Source organism: Pleurodeles waltl, chromosome 3_1 (genome assembly GCF_031143425.1).
Source record: "Pleurodeles waltl isolate 20211129_DDA chromosome 3_1, aPleWal1.hap1.20221129, whole genome shotgun sequence".
NCBI classification, from domain to species: Eukaryota; Metazoa; Chordata; class Amphibia; order Caudata; family Salamandridae; genus Pleurodeles; species Pleurodeles waltl.
In genome coordinates, this window is record NC_090440.1 from 1,432,828,605 (window position 1) to 1,432,845,917 (window position 17,313).

At 48.2% G+C, this 17,313-nt stretch overlaps 1 protein-coding gene across 5 annotated transcripts in view; it reads right to left on the bottom strand.

The window, feature by feature from the left end:
* Window positions 1-454: 454 nt before the first annotated feature.
* Window positions 455-17,313, bottom strand: part of SIK3 (SIK family kinase 3) — a 585,214-nt gene continuing 568,355 nt past the window's right edge. For all 5 annotated transcript variants that reach the window (XM_069224967.1, XM_069224965.1, XM_069224966.1 and 2 more), the window contains exons 24-25: window positions 8,123-8,281; window positions 455-5,968 (exon numbers count right to left, since the gene is read on the bottom strand). In XM_069224967.1, the coding sequence (XP_069081068.1) occupies window positions 8,136-8,281 (146 nt within the window). In that variant the 3' untranslated portion in view covers window positions 455-5,968; window positions 8,123-8,135. The remainder of the gene's footprint in view (window positions 5,969-8,122; window positions 8,282-17,313) is intronic.

Here is a 17,313-nt window from a genome sequence, read left to right on the forward strand (position 1 = left end):
ATAAAATCATAGTACATTGACTGTTGGTAATTAGCGTTGATTCTAGCAGTTCTACACTCACTTGGACCAATTAGGCCTTGCATTTTCTAACAAGCAAGAGCCATAGGGTTGATTCTGGCCAAACACAACTGGTGAAGTCATAATAAAGCGAGCATATTCAGACTGGTAAAATAACTAAACACATTTTTATGGTGGTCCATCGGGTTCTGCATACTTCACCGGGAGATTAATAACATAATCAGTATAGGTTGTTCTGTTATTAGTTCATGGACCTTTGCAATCCCAACCCCGCCCTCCTCCGTCCCTTCATACTCAAGAAGAAACAGAAATAAAGGCGCACAAAAGACAAGGTCATCATCACAAGTTTATTTTTGTCATAAATCTCACTTTACAACTAAATTACTAGTTGCAAGTGACCCACAAAAATATGGACTGAATAGCACTGAAACATTTTTCCAACATAAATTAGGAAGGAAAGAAAAAAATACTTCGGACATTTCCAAAAAACAGAAATAATAGCAAAGTATATTAATATACATTCAACATATACTGCGTGTATTGGTTACTACAATACAAAGCAATGATAGAAAACTTTTAAAAGTGTGATATGAGAGCTGGCAGGCCCGATAAAGTCAGGGATTTCGTTGCTTTTTTTTCTTTCTTTTTTTTTCTTTAAAACAATTACTTTTAAAAAGGCAGCCAAATTATCATACACAATACCACTAAGTAAACATAGTGGAATCAAATAAACGAAGGAGGTAAAAGATTTACAGAGCTATTTACACCACTGGGGTGTGCATACAGGGCTAAACAAACTGTCAGTTTAATGTATTCTAGGAGCAGAACTCAAGAACAATCATTTTGGCAGTTCTTACATCATTGTGGGAGTGGGGTAGAGGGCTCCGCAAGATCAGTGAGTCCGCGGTCCCATGTCCTTTCTTTTTATAAAGAACAGATTCAAGATCTGAAGAATAAAATAATAAAATAGACGTTATGGTTTCCCCCAGTGGCGTAAATGGTGAGTGTCAACAATGACGAAATGTTGTGAGAAATGTGTTTTTATACCTAAAATGGCGGGGTTGTGAACAGTGTATGGCATGGCGTCATGGATTGTAACACAAACCATTAGGAACAGGGGCGCATTTATTTACCACGTATCATCGTGCAAGTTATAACCTTTCAACTGTCAACTCTTGAGATAGCAGGACAGTTCAAAGGCCGCATAAGGGATGGGACGCCTCTCCTTCACCTGGGCATAACTGCAGCACTTGCTTTTTTCGCCAAGAAAACAGCGAACCTTGGACTTGCAGCCGTGAATATTTTACAGGAGGACGCAGGTACATAGTGTGGGCAGGAGGTCACCCCACAAGATTAACTGGGACTTTTTGTCTCCTAAAAAATGGCTCGCTGAGGCATTACAACGAAGGTTGCACCTGGTGTCCGTTTTCACTCGTTCATAATGAGTACAACTGTCATTGTTCAAATGGGCTCAAGTCCACCCACAAACAAGTTCGTTCTCCACAAGACAACACTGTTGGTCGAAAATGGATACTCAGTGTTGGTACTTTTTTTGGTGCACAAGGAACCACTATGCGCCTGAAGAAATATAACCTAAGACCTGTACCACCAAGGTCTTCTAGCAACAAAGCTTGAGTGTACAATTATCTGTGTATGCATATTTAGTGTTGTGCAGTAAGTGTCTTGTGTCAAGACTAGAAGTTAACCAGGGTGGGGCTTGGAGTCATATCAGGGTGACAAAGATATATTTTAGCTGAAGTCTTGTTGACATCTTAGCTTGTGGATATTTCAGGGCTTGGCCCGGCCAATGACCTCTCCTTTTCTCTTCTAATGATCACTTTGCCAGTATTGTTTGTCGGCACAGAGATGGACAAAGAAACATACTAACTGCCCATCATGCTTGTTGGATGTCCCATGTCTCGAACCATCTTACCGAATCTCTAAGATAGTTATTAAGGGTGCCTTTTGGGGATGTGATAAAAGCTTATGTTGGGTATCTTCATTATACAACGTCAATCTATTGTCAATGGAACACACATCTGTTGTGAGTATATGTTTGAAAGAAACGTGAACGAAACAGAACAGTGGAATGTTCAGTTCATTTAGGTTTTCACCTAAGTGCAACACTAATGCGGTGTGGAGACCTCACTGCCTTGTCCTCCTTCCACTCAACTTTTACTTGTCTTATGCAGTGGCCTGTGTCATAGTAGCTTCAGTATGTGCCATTATGGTTTGGACAGACAAATAGCAAACCCTGAAGGAAGGACAGACCTGGGTCACTCAGTAGAATTTCAGGGGACGGCTGAAAAGGTGTCTGAAGCCCAACAAAATCCACCAGTGAAGTAGTATTCAGTATAGTCGGTAGCCTGGCGACTTGGCAGAAGAAATCAGCAAGTGCCCTACCCAGTTTGTTTTATACCCAGATTGGTGGGACACGTAATCTCTAGGATGCAGATACAATTATTGCTAGGTAAATCTGCTTTTTTTCCACCCTTTCAAACAGATTTACACATTGCAACAAATAATTTTCAGGGGTGATGAGAGCGCCTGCTGCTGAATAATTTATCACACAGTGTGTCTCAAGTTAGGGACCTGGGCTGAATAATCACAATGGCTGAGGGAGGAAATAACCTCCAGCGAGTTTACTTCATCCTAGGCTATCTCATACTGTACAAAACTGGCAGTAGGTGAAGACGGAAACTTGGCAGACCGGGCACTTACACATCCTGTTTAACAGAGCTGAAGCTGACAGTCAATTGATTTTCCTAATAAAAACAGGATAATGACATGCAGTGTTTTGGGGACTCAACCTTGACACTCACCCACTACGAGCAAGTAGGTCACCAATGAGAAGAACAAGTAAGGTTGTTACCAAAGAAATGACTACTGCGAGTGCTGCATAAAAGAACTAACGGAAGATGACAACAAAACGTCCACAATAGCGCATGGTCTCACAGCTCCAAACTCAAAGAAGGAATCAAATACTTCCAGCAAGACGCAGGGCGTTACAGGAGGAAGGAGGGCAGGTCCTCACGCTGACACTTTCTTTACAACATAAATTTCTTTCGCTTTTTATATTAATATCAATAATAATTATAACAACAACAAACATTTATTAAAAGCAGCTCTCACCTGATCGGAAAGTAAGATGTACAACCAGAGTCGTGCAACCTAAATTTGCAGGTTATTAAAAACAAGGAGAGAAGGCTGCAAATAAACCTGCAGGTGTGTGTTGGCACCTATATGCACAAATGATCATGCCATGCTCGAGAGAGGACTTATGCCAAAGAGATGTGTGTGTCAAAAAGAGAGGCTGTTCTCTAAGGCGCTAAATGGAACACCTAGGCGCTTGGGTGAAGGTAAGGTGTGAATATGGTGCTGACAAGGGAGCACATGGGTCAGAAGTCCGCTAGAGACTGTGAACGTCTCACTCTGCCCACACGTGCCAGCTCCTTACACTGCCCACCAGTGCCAGCTACTTATACTGTCAACAATCCCCTGATTCTCACTCTGCCCGCATGTTCGAACTACTTGCACTGTCCATCAGTGCCAGAAACTCACTCTTCCAACCAGCGCAAGTTATTCGTGCTTCATGTTCGCTGGTGGGTCAGAATAAAACTTTCTAAAGCGGATGAGAGCGATGGGCAGATTTCAATGCAGTGAACATTTGTCATGTACTTAAAGAATGTAGCAGGGTAAACAACGTTGTACCATTCATTAGGCATGGTGCTCTTTGGGACAGGGTGATGTATAGTATGTAAAAAGTAAACAAAAACATGCAGCAGGAACAAAAACTTGGTATGGATGGCTGGAGTAGTATATAAGAAACAGACTGGAACCATGAACAGAGTAATGTTAAAGGGAAACGTGTTCAAGGGACTTGCAGGGGGTGGAGTGTGCAGAAGGAGAGCGAAAACAGTGAAAACAGCAGAAACCACATGCGAAAAACTGAGCGATGAGAACAAGGAAAGAGCAGACAATACGGGGAAATAAGAATGATCAGTAAACGCAAAGAATGGAGGGTTCAAGAGCGCTATGTATCAATAGAGCGAGAGAACTTCCACACAAGACATGCAGATTAGAAGTGAGCTGTAGAGAAAGGAAAGGACACAACATATTGGCAGAGAAGTGTTGCATGCAACGGTTCTGGTGCGTGCAAGGAATTCAGATGAATGTCAAGAGGATGGACAATAGATGGGAGAGAAGCGGCCAGTGTGTGTTGTAGAAGGGTGATACACATGATGTATGGAAAGGGTCAGCAGGGAAGAACCCACCCAGACTAAATCCGAGGAGGAGCTATGGTCGACTTTGGCTATTAACAGCTACAAAAGGTCACCACTGGCCACTACAAACTATGGTCAGCACCGCTGGGTATAAGTCACCAGAGTTTTAGCATTCATCACGATCCACCAGTGACCACTGCAAGAGAACAGGTCCAATCATCTGCTGTCAATTGCAATCAACAATCATCACCCATGACTATTCACTATCAGCCAGGATCACCCATTATCAGCCCCAAGAGTCAGACACATCCATTTTCGGGGATTGCTACGATCAGCTGCAGTCTTTCCATATAAGTCACAATCATATGAGTTGGAACAATATTAGTCACAACCACATGCGTTGACGATCGTACGCTATCAGCCACTGCTGTCCATGATGACGTGCTTTCTCCCACCATTATCCACAATCATTTATGAGAGGCCACAGTGAGTCGCATTCATTCAAAGTTTGCCACAGCCACCTAAAAACCCGTAAACAGCTGCAATCGATAAAATCAACCACAATTATCCTGCATCTGCTGCCAACAACGGACTGTTGCCTCCCACAGAAACTGCCCTCTTGTCATGGTGTGTAGACAGTAAGTTGAACTGGCTTTGGCAGTGCAGCTGAAAGGATGGATTTAATACATCTTATGGAATGTGACTGCATCTGACAAAGAGTGGTACCATATCTAAGTGTGACAACAAATGTGAACACTACCTTCTGGGGCAATCTGGCACGCACTGGTGGGTAGTGCAGCATTAGTCACTCGCACGGGTGAACACGGATTCTTCAAAATACAAACCCTGTGGCGCGCCAATGCTGACAAATACCACAGCCACGACAATTGATTCAATACTGCCCTGCCTAAGGATAGGTTTATGTACTTGCCTGCACAAACACCGACTTTTGTGCATTCTTTAAAAGCTGTTCAGCATAAACAGCGCAGCAGGATAAACGAACAAGGCTCTATTGCACCTTTGATGGCCATTCTGATGCTACTGTTGCGATGTCAGGATGAGTCAGTTGCACTGTTCTGTTTTACATGAGTCCGGTCTTTAAATTTCTCTACAAGAGCGTATGCATGTGTTGCAAGTTGCAACATCACAAGTATCCAGCGGTTCAAATCCAATTTATTAATGTAGTTCTATCGTTTGCGTTTCTTTTTGAGTCTACTCGTTCAGAAAGGTGGTTCCTGCTTGCTCCCTCGCCGAGCTGTGGAAATAAACAGTTCTGCCCTGCACCTATCTCCCAATGTTCTCGAGATGGGTTGAACAGCTCTCTGTTATTGCTCATACGTTGACGCCATGTGCTCAAACGCCTTCCTCGGTGATTGCATTTGACTTTTAAGCCTGTTGTCCCCAAACCAGGATGGCGCCATCATCCCCAGTCCCTGCCCCCATGATGCTCCAACACCAGCTGATACTCGGGGTGGGAGGGATTATAATAATTGAAAAGGAAGAAAATTTCGTTCAGTTTTTGCTAAACAGTGATTTTCTCTCATTTGCTTTTCTTCACGACTTCCTGGCAGGCAGGCAAACATTAAAAAACATGAGGGTGAACGGACTGCGCAGCACAGCCCGCGGGTTTCAGCCGGGCAGGAAACAAGACGAGGATTTGGTGCGATGCTGCTCGATACGGTCAGCTCAAAAATGGGACCTTGTCATGTCAAAACTCCACATAACACCTGTGATAAGAAAAGGCAGAGTGACGTGCAGAGTTAGGCAGAAGACAAACGGAATGATCGGGCAGACGGAGGGTAGAAGTCAGGCACGGGGAGGTGAAGAGTCAGGCACGGGAAGGTGAAGAGTCAGGCACGGGAAGGTGAAGAGTCAGGCACGGGGAGGTGAAGAGTCAGGCACGGGGAGGTGAAGAGACGGGGAGGTAAAGAGTCAGGCAGAGGGAGGGGAAGAGTCAGGCAGAGGGAGGGTAGGCGTGGAGAGTAGGAGTCAGGTAGAGGGAGAGTAGGGGTCAAGCAGAGGGAGAGAAGGGTCAGATGGAACAAGGGGGAGAGTTAAGTGGAGAGAAAATGGGCGAATCAAAGTAAGGGGAGGGGAGCCAGAAAAGAGGGTGGAGAGGGGAGCCAGGCGAAGTGTGGTGATTAAAGTTAGGGAGAGTGAGAGGAGGGAAGTCAGGCAGAATAAAAAGGGGAAGATCAGGAAAACGGAGGAACGATCAGACAGAGGGAGATGAACAGGTGGAAAGAAGACAGTGTCATGTAGAAAATAAAATAAGTGGGAGGGGAGGAGAAAAAGCTACATTAGTTACTCTTGATTACTTATCATCCATTCCTATAAGAAATCACTGCACATGCCATCCAAGCACCTGCCAGACAAATGCATGTGTGAGATGATCTCATAAATTAATAGGCAAGGATTAAATCTTAAATGAATACATCACTGGTCTACTTCAATGTTAGGATGAGCACAAATTACTTACTCTTCTGCTGGTAGTCCACAGCCAAACCTCCATCCTTCAGACTCATGAACTATCCCCCATCATAGAAGAGGCACCAAATCATGGCTGGAGCTACACTTTTGGATACTAGGCACATGCAAACCGAACAGCCATACCTCTGCTGTTCCCTGTCTATACATAAGGCCATAGAGAAGGGAAGGTGGTTGGATCATCAGGAGGATGGTTGGAAAGGTGGACTATGGACTTTACTTACTGTTTCGGCTTCAAACTAGATAAAATACTAAAAGACAATACTCTTTGAAGGGAGGGGGGGAAGCAGGCTTACCAATTACTACAAGTTATTCAATGCATTCCTACTGTAAGGCAGTTAATAATCCATTTAAGCTGACTTCATCAATGAACTGCCCCCAATAAACGCAGACAAAATGTATGAAAAAACAGAACAGTCATCGTGACAGTCTAAAAATGCTGGAAAAGGATCTATCAAGGGACATCAAGTGAAGCTGTCTATTGAAGAGGGAACAATCTTATCATCTGCTGCCTATATGCTTAGTTTCGGCTTGCAGCAGTTGGAGGGATGGTCACTCTAGACAAAGTCCCTTGCCCCACACACATTCCGTCAAGAACCTAGTATCTGAGAATCAGAGTGTAGGAACACCTTGAGAATCTCAGCCAATAGCTGTCTTTGCTGCACGATTCTCACCTCCTAGTCATCCAACAAGAATTTAGTTGCTTCTGGTGACACACGGATAAAACCTTGGATCTTCTAGGTAGAAGCCTAGACAGATCTACAAGAAGTCTCTGCAATGTGTAAAGCTCATCCTTCTCGACGGGGAACCGGCTCCACTCACTACCTCTTCCAGGCTAGCAATTTTCAACAATAAAGCAGATCCACCCCACTACCTTTCCAAAGTTCGCTCCTTTTACTGAGTTAACCAGCAACACCGCTATTCCCTTTCCTATCGCTAAACAGCCTTTAATTTTGAACTTTTTCAAAAGAAACTAGCCTCACCCCTTTTCATCTTTCAAGCATACCCTTTTCCAAAATAAACCAGGATCAACCTTATACCTTTCAGAGCTTGCTCCTTTGCCACAGATAACAAGCCTCACTGCGTAACCTGTCAAGCTTGCCCTTTTCAAGAACAAACTAGCTTCACATCTCTACGTTGTCCAAGTTTGCTCTTTTCTGGAATAAACCATCTTGATCATCTACCTTTCAAATCTCATTCCTTTTGCAGAGATAAACAGCCTTGCCCCATGTCATTTGAAAGCTTACCTATCTTCAAAGATCTGCAGTCTCACCACTGTACCCTTCTAAGCTCCCTCTTCCCCTAGAACAAATCACATTCAGCCTTCTGAACAAACCAGTCTCACCTCTCCAGTTCATTCCAAGACAAGGTATTTATCACTCTGAACTACTTACAGACTCATTCCCATTACACTCCCGCCTGCTCCATGCCGAAAGGTAGGTCAGGGTGTTTGTAGGTCAGCAGCACGTCATTAATACACGTGGACACATGGCAAGAGCTGGGCAAGTGTTGGCTCTCATCCACATCGGGTTCGTCCTCCGTCTCATTGCCATCTGTAAAAGCAAGACACAAACATGAGTCTACCAATCAAACTATGAAGTTAAGATACAGAGGGACTGCAGGCAAAGAATGAGTGACTAGCAACACTATTTTACATTCAAGGTGGCCAGGTACACCAGGGAGCAAGGAATGCCTTCCAGACACCACTCTTAACCAATGAGAGACAGGTATTTGGGAGAGAAATGAGCAATTACCGATTCCACTGCATTTGCAAGATGAAAAGGGGCTGGCGGCGATCATGGAGCGTCTACCAAACTCAATGTGCACTGGAAATTGAAGTGTAGATGAAGAAAAAAGTGACTAAAAGTGAGGGAATGCAAATGAATAAGGAGAAACTGCTAATCCCACTGTGTACTCAAGATGGAGAGAGTGAGTGTAAGCAAGCAGAGAGCATCTGCCAGGCATCACTTTTAACTAAAGGTGGATATGAAGTCAGATGAGAAAGGAATATCTGCCAAAACCAAGGCACATTCAAAGTGGTGAGGCACACGTGAGGACTGCAAGGAAGGAGGAGGATAAGGATGGGGGTTAGGTGTGAGAGAGCTGGCGTGTGTTCCCGGTGCCAATGGAATCGGACACATAGCCTGGAGCTCTGACATCACACCCCCGCTGGTGTGATCATTCTGAGCCATCTGCCTCATCCCCGTGCACCTTTACCGCTGATTGGGGAAACAGTTAGGAGCAGTGATGCCTGAGGTGAGCTCAGAGGCAATATTAAAAGAGCAGCCTGCAGGCCTAATTTTTCCCACAACCGCTGATTGTCGACAGTCTGGAGGAGCGGCAGAAGGCACAGACGATCAAGTGGGGCCTGGAGGGGGCTCAATTTAGAGTAACATACAACTGAGGCTGGCGCTGTGTGTCAGGGCTAGCGGCGATGCGGTTGGGCAGCCTCAGAGGTAGCAATAGGCGCCGGAGGGCATGAAGTCTAACAAGGGTGCTGCTGTGGACCCAGCCGTTGGTAATGACGCAGCGCTGTTCCCATGAGCGTCTCAGTTTTCCTGAGATGAGTGATGAGGCAGCAGGAAGGGACCCCTGGAGTGCTGACTCAAAATGGGGGGGGATGGAAGGTGGAAGAGAGAAGGGATTGCAGTAATGTACAAAATACTTACCTTCGATAACAACATATCTGGTAGAGACATATTCTAGTTGCAGATTCCTTACCTTAGAATTTCCCCTAGGCGTCAGACTGGATCTGGAGATTTTTCTTCGAGCAATACCCTTGCACGTCGGTTGGTGGCGTCGGTCAACTCCGCGGGCGTCGTTGGCATTGTAGTCGCCGTGATGACGTCAGGAGTAGTACATAGACGCCACCCTCGCACAGTGACGTCTGTTTTTTTCAACGACTTTCCACGCCAAAGCGCAGAGCCGCTAAGAACACTGAGATTGGTGCGCCAGAACCAAGGACCTGAAAGGGGGAATCCCTGTCCCTAGAAATCAGTTTGCCAGCGGGGAGGATGGGTGGGCGGTAAGGAATCTGCAACTAGAATATGTCTCTACCAGATATGTTGTTACTGAAGGTAAGTAACTTGTACATCCGATAGAGACTTCTAGTTGCAGATTCCTTACCTCAGAATAGATACCCAAGCAATGCCATCCTCTGTGGTGGGCTGCGAACCAAGATCATACTAGGAAGTCCTGCAGGACCGAACAACCGAAGTAGCCATCCGACGGACCTGACTGTCCAGACAGTAGTGATTTAGCAAATGTGTGCAGGGACACCCACATAGCTGACTGGCAGATATCCAGGATAGGAACTCCGCATGCTAACGCAGTGGAAGCAGTAGTTGCTCTGGTGGAATGAGCATGCAAGCCCTCAGGAGGTTGTTTCTTGGCCAGAGCGTAGCACGTTTTGATGCAAAGAAGCACCCATCAAGAAATGTTACGCTTTTGCACTGCCTTTCCTTTTTTAGCACCCACATACCCAACGAAGAGTTGATCATCCACCCAGAAATCTTTAGTACGATTGAGGTAGAACGCCAACGCTCTTTTTGGGTCCAGGTGCTGGAGTCTCTCCTCCTCATGGGAAGGATGTTGGGCTGCATAGAAAGTAGGCAGAGTGATAGACTGGCCTACATGAAAGGGTGTAACCACCTTAGGAAGGAAAGAAGCCTTAGTGCGCAACACTACTTTGTCTGGGTGCACAGACAAGTATGGAGGCTTTGAGGAAAGGGCCTGCAGCTCACTCACCCTGCGAGCAGAGGTGATTGCAACAAGAAAGACAGTTTTGAAGGTGAGGAGCTGCAAGGGACAATTATACCTTGGCTCAAAGGGAGTACACATCAAATAAGTAAGGACAAGACTGAGGTCCCACTGAGGCATGATAAATGGAGTGGGAGGAAATAAATGGGTGAGTCCCTTTAGGAATCTACTCACAATAGGAGATTTAAAGAGTGAGGGCTGATCAGGTAGCCTAAGAAAGGCCGAAATGGCAGATAAATACCCTTTAAGGGTGCCCAAAGCAGAGCCCTGAGAAAGAATGAACATAAGAACCTCGGCCAGAGGGGCAGAAAGTGGATCAACTGATTTTGTTGGTACACAATGCCACAAATGTATTCCAACGACAGACGTATACAGTTTTGGTTGATGGACGCCTGGCTGGCAAGATAACATCGCAGACTTCGGGAGGAAGGGCAAAAGCAGTCAACTGTCGCCGCTCAATCTCCACGCATGAAGGCGGAGGTTGGACAGGTTTGGGTGAAGAACCGTCCCCTGTTGCTGCGACAGAAGATCCACCCAAAGAGGCCGTCTGAGTGGAGGATCGATGGACATGCTCAATAGCTCTGGGTACCATACCTCCGTGCCCAGTCCAGAGCCACCAAGAAGACTTGGGCCCGGTCGTTCCTGATTTTGAGAACTCTGGGCAGAAGAGGTATAGGCGGAAAGGAGGCCGGAGTTCCACTCGAGACGAAAAGTGTTTCTGAGCGAGTGCCACCTTGGAAACTCCAACGCGCAAAACAGGTGACATTGCACATGCTCTCCGGAGGCGAACAGATCTAACCAAGGCTCTCCCCACTGCTGAAAGAGACGGTGCGCCACCTCCGGATAGAGGCGCCATTCGTGATCGGCTGTGCACTAACAGCTGAGTTTGTCCGCTCTGGTGTTGAGGGAGCCCGCCAGATGTTGAACCATCAGGGTAATGCCCTGATGTTTCAGCCATGTCCAGAGGCGTAGTGCCTCCTGACAAAGGGTCAATGACTCTACTCCGCCCTGTTTGTTGCAGTATCGCATGGCAGTAGTATTGTCCGTGAACATCTGCACCACTTTCCCTTTGAGAGAGTGAAGGAATGCTTTCAACGCAAGCCTGATCACCCAGAGCTCCAGAAGGTTGATATGGAGCCCAGACTCCGCCAAAAACTAGAGTCCTCTGATCTCCGCATCCCCTATGTGGCCACCCCAACCCAGAAGTGATGCATCTGTCACTATAGAGAGATCTGGGTGGGGAAGGGAGAGGGATCTGCCGTGGACCCAATGGAGGTTCGAAAGTCACCAATGCAGGTATTTCGCAGCCCCCTCCGAGATCTGGACCATGTCAGAGAGATTCCCCTGCTGCTGCTCCCACTGGAACTTCAGGTCCCAATGCAGAGCCTGCATATGCCATGTGTTACTAGCAGGATGCAGGAGGCCATGAGGCCCAGCAGCTTTAGAGTCAGTCTCACCGAAACCCAAGACTGAGGCTGAAAGATCGGAATCATAGCCTGAATGTTTTGGACTCACTTTTCGGGAGGATAAGCCCGAAACAGCACTGTGTCCAAAACCGCTCCAATGAAAGGGAGCGTCTGAGAGGGAGTCAGGTGTGACTTCGGCACGTTTATAGTGAACCCCAGGGTGTGCAGGAGGTTCGCTGTAGTGTAAAGGTGGGAGACGACTTTCTGAGGTAAGTCTGCCTTCAACAGCCAGTCGTCAAGGTAGGGGAAGACTGAGACCCTTAACCTGCACAGATGAGCTGCAACCACCGCCATCACTTTCGTGAACATCCGAGGGGTGCTGGTAAGGCCGAAGGGGAGCACGGTAAACTGAAAGTGCTCGTGACCTACCATGAATCATAGGTAACATCTGTGGGCAGGCCGGATGGGGATGTGGAAATATGCGTCCTACAAGTCCAAATACCATCCAGTCTCCTGGGTCCAAGGCAGACAGAACCTGAGCCAGGGTGAGCATTTTGAATGTCTCCTTCTTGAGGAAGTAGTTTAGGTCCCGAAGGTCTAGGATAGGACGTAAGCCCTTGTCCTTTTTTTGGTATCAGAAAGTAACGGGAATAACAACCACAATCTACTTCTGGCACAGGGAACTTTTCTATAGCTCCCTTGACCAAGAGAGCTGCAACTTCATGGCAGAGAAGCGCTAAATGATCCTCTGGAAGGTGACTGAAGGATATTGGCATGGTTGGTGGAGAAGATTTGAAAGGGAGGGAGTAGCCCTTTCGAAATATCTGCAAAACCCACATGTCCGTGGTGATGTTTTCCCAGTGGGGCAGGTGATGGCGAATTCTGTTACCAACTGGACGGGAGTGAGGGGACGGACTAGGAGGGTTTGGAGGCTGCAGCGGGGGCAGAGGTGGACTGGGCAGACCTCTGGTTCCCTGTCTGGATACCCCATCCCCGGTCACGCAGAGGCTGAACAGCGTAGGCGGCACAGTGGCTGAGTGGAGGTTGCGACAGAGAGCCCCTTCCGTGGCGACGAAAGGGGCGAAAAGCAGTCTGTGTGGGGTGAGGGGCAGAGAAAAGACCGAGGGACCGAGCCATAGCCCGGGAATCCTTGAATCTCTCCAAGGCAGAGTCCGCTTTGTCTCCGAAGGGACGTGAGCCAACAAAGGGCATGTTCATGAGTGACTGTTGGACAGCCCCAGAAAAACCAGAAGTACGCAACCAGGCGTGCTGTCGTAAGGCCACTGTCGTAGCAACCGATCTGCCCAGAGAGTCGGTCCTGTCCAGCCCAAAACGGATTGTGAACTTTGCCGCATCTCTCCCATCGTTCACAGCTTGGGAGACATAGCACGGGCCTCCTCTGGTATCCACGGCAGGTCCTGCGCAACCGTATTCCACAAAGAGTGGGTATAGCAGCCCAAAAGGCATGTGGTGTTCACAGACCGCAGCGCAAGACTGGAGGAAGAAAACAACTTCTCGCCAAACTGTTACACCCTTTTGGATTCCCTATTCGGGGGTGCGGAAGGAAATGCGCCTTAAGAAGAGGAAGCCTGGATAACAAGACTCTCAGACATGGGGTGTCGGGACAGGAATTTAGGGTCGTTCGGAGCGGGTCCCTGTGTTAGGTTTGGACCAGGTACCCAAAAGGACATTGGTGAGGGCTTCATTAAATGGCAAAAGGGGTTCTGAAGTAGAAGCCCCAGGCTGAAGTACCTCCGTCAAGAGATTAGACCTGACCTCAACAGTGGGAAGCTCGAGACCAAGGACCTCAGCTGCCCTACTGAACACCATACCATAAGTTGCTCCCTCTGCCATAGCCTCAGTAGGAGGAGACAGCATGCCAGCGGCAGGAGAACTATCCAGACCTCTGGCGTCGCCCAATTCCTGAGTCCAGTCCATAGAAGGGTCATCCTGGTATTCATAAGGGTCCAGGGGCTCCTCCAATACCTCCCCATAAGAAAAAGGGTCTGAATCCAACCTGGGGTGAAAAGGCCCCATCGAAGTTGACGTCAGCCGACACCGCTCTGACTCAGAGTTGTCGGGCATAAGAATTGGATCGACGTCGATAGGGGGCACTACCGACATCGGGAACGTCGACAAACATCCCGGCGCAGGAGAAGGTCTCAAGGGTGCGACTGGCGCCGGTGTGGATCCGCGTGCGGATCCGGAGATGACCTTGGTGGCCTGAGCCGAAGCCGCCGACGTGGAAACCGAAGGCCCCTCAGCCGAACCCCTTGAGCCCGAAGGCGCATGGACAGCCCAAAGATGAGGCGCACGGCCTCATAAAACTCTTTAAGCTGGGCGGGGGTCGCTCCGGCTCTGGGAAACTCGAGGAAGAGCGACGTCGACCCAAACGCAGGCTCCGAGGATGGAGGCCTTGTGAGTGGACGTTCCTCCTGCGTTGCGTCGGGCCGAGGGACGGGGCGAAGTCGGAGAGCGATGGGACTTCTTCTTCTTACCCTGACCCGAGGATTTGGAAGTAGACGAGTGGTGATGACTCTGCGACCGATCTCAAGACCTTACTCTCAAGCTAGACCGGGACCTACGCGGAGTCGAGTGCCGGGCTGCCATGAGCTTTAGGGACCGCTCTCTCAAAGCCTTTGGGTGCATGGCCCGGTACTCAGAGCACGGCTTCGGGTCATGGTCGTGGTCACGCTCGAGACACCACAGTCATACGATGACAGTCCTCGCACGGCTTGAAACCGGTCTTCGGCGACATCCTCGACGCACCAAATTTTCACAGAAAAACTCACCAAAATGGTTAATTAGGCCAAAAAATAGCCAGGGTAGCTCTTCTCCGGATCAGCGCGTGGCGCGGAAAGAAAAGAACTGACGTCACTGTGCGAGGGCAGCGTATATGTACTACACCCGACGTCATCACGGCGCCAACAATGCCCGCGGAGTCGACCGACGCCACCTACCAACGCGCAAGGGTATTGATCCAAGAAAAATCTCCGGATCCAGTTGGACGCCTGGGGGAAATTCTAAGGTAAGGAATCTGCTACTATAAGTCTCTATCAGATAAGGGACACAATGTTGTTGGGGCCTTAAGCATTCCTTTCTGGCAAGGCAGGGCCAAGGAGTAGGCGCCAGAGAGAAACTAGTGACTGAGATTCCTGTTGGAGTCATAGGCATTCCCGGAGGGGGACATCAAGCCCTCAAGGGTCTGGAAGCGAGCTGACTGTAAGCCCCACCCAATCTGGCCAAGATGCCCGGCCCCACGAGTGGGACTGCTGAGGGACATGCGGACATTTGGCCACTGGTGGAAGACCTGGTGGATATAGGCCTAAATCTGTTTGGTTAAGGCGGTCACGACCGTGGAGGGTCACGCTCCATTGGGGGATGAATAGCCCACATGGCCAAGAACTTAGCAGCCATCCGGGACACCAAGGATGCCTTGGCGCATAAAATTGAGGCAGTGGTAAATGATGTGGGTTTTCTGAGGGCGGACTATACCAAATTGGCTGACAGGATCACGGAAACTGAGTGGACTGCGGCCCGCCTTCAACTGTCCGTGACAGACCATGAGGATAGGCTGACCAGATAGCAGAGGGAGGTGGAAGTCTTATCAGACAGGGTGAAAAATGCTGAGGGATGTTCCCGCCACAACAATATATTTTTGGTGGGGGTCCCAGAGAAGGCAAAGGGACCCTAAACGTAACTCTTTGTGGAGCAATGACTTTCCTCTGAGGTGCTGGGGGAAAGGTGATGGCACCGTTTTCCGTGGAGAGGGCACATCAGGCTTTGACTCGCCCCCCCACTCCTCCGTGCATGGAGCACCATACAGACAAATTGTGGCCCGTTTGCTCAATTTCAGTTACCAGGACAATTTTCTACAACTAGCATCCACTCATGGGGGGCTGGTGGATTTAGGACAGCCTGGTGAGCATCTACCCGGACTACATGACTTTGTTATAATGTAAAAGTGAGACTTTTGGTTGTTAAGAAACATTTGCGGAACCTCAAATTCCAGTATGCTCTTTTGTTTCTGGCCCATCTGCAGGTGGTGGTGGGCACTGTAGTTCATTTCTTCATAAGCCAAGGAGGTGTGGGACTGCCTGGAGAGGCAGGGACACCTGATGCCGCAGGACCATGCTAGAGAGCGCTCCTCCGCATTGCAGATGCCTTGAAGTCAGCACCAGATTCAATAGAACAAAAAGAGTACAGTAACCCAGGCAGTAGAATGTGAACAGGGTGTTCATCATCCACACAATGTTCTGCCCTCTTGGTTGCAGAGTAAAACCCCAGTACTTACCATCCCTAGGCCTAGCCATCAGTTGTTCACCACTTCTTGAATTTGCATGATAAATCCAGGCCAAGCAGAGATGCTGCCTCTTATCCTGGCTTAGGTTGTCTCACATGAAATGAGGAATGGCTGCAGGCAGGAATCCATTGTCTAATAAAATGCACATATGAACATGAAGGTAACTGAAGTAGTTTTCACTCTGCCAGTGGATATGGCGGAACATCAAATTTCTATAGTGGGCTATCTCTCTCACTGAGAAAGACGACTGGTTTTGGGGATGGCGGTAGGAGATGATCATGTGTGGGCTCCTAGACACCAACAGTTACACAAGAAATACTCATACATATGTGGAGGCAATCATCAACGAGGTAAAGGACCCCAGTTATGATAAACAGTACACTTTACAACAAGGATGCCTTCAAGACACCAAAGCCCAACAACATTACAAATGAGTAACCTTCACTAGGTTCATATGAACGTCTAGCTCATAGGAGTGGAAAGGCACAGCCTATCGAGAAAAACATAGAAGGGCAAGGCAACACTGCTTCACAAAGCCAAGCTGAGGACTGACTGTCAGACACCACAAAAGTCAAGTGTTGACCTTTGGGCAGTGAACAGAGCATGTATTGGATATCAGAAACTGCACAAGCCCAGTGCTGACCTTCAGACGCTACACAGGCCTTGTACTGGCTGTAAGATACTCTGCATCAGCTTCTCAGAGTTTGCACAGGCTATGTAAAGGTGCCCAGACATTGCACAGGGCCAGTGTTTGCTCTCAGACACGGCATTTGGCCAGTGCTAGCCCTTGGATAAAGCACAGGGCAGACTTAGGCCCTCATCACAACCTCGGCGGTCTTTCTTAAAGACCGCAGAGGCTGCGGGCGGCAGAATACCGCCATTGCTGGCGGTATGTCTGGCTGCCTATTTCAACTTTTCTGCTGGGCCAGCGGACAGTAACAGTGTTACCGTCCGCTGGCCCAGCAGAAAAGTCACATCAACATTGCTGCCGGCTCGTAATAGAGCCCGCGGGAATGCTGATGTGCAGCGGGTCGCACATTTCCCTGCCCGAAATTTGGGCAGTGAAATGCACAATGGGGCTATGCCTGGGGGCCCATGCAAGGCCCATGCCAAGTAA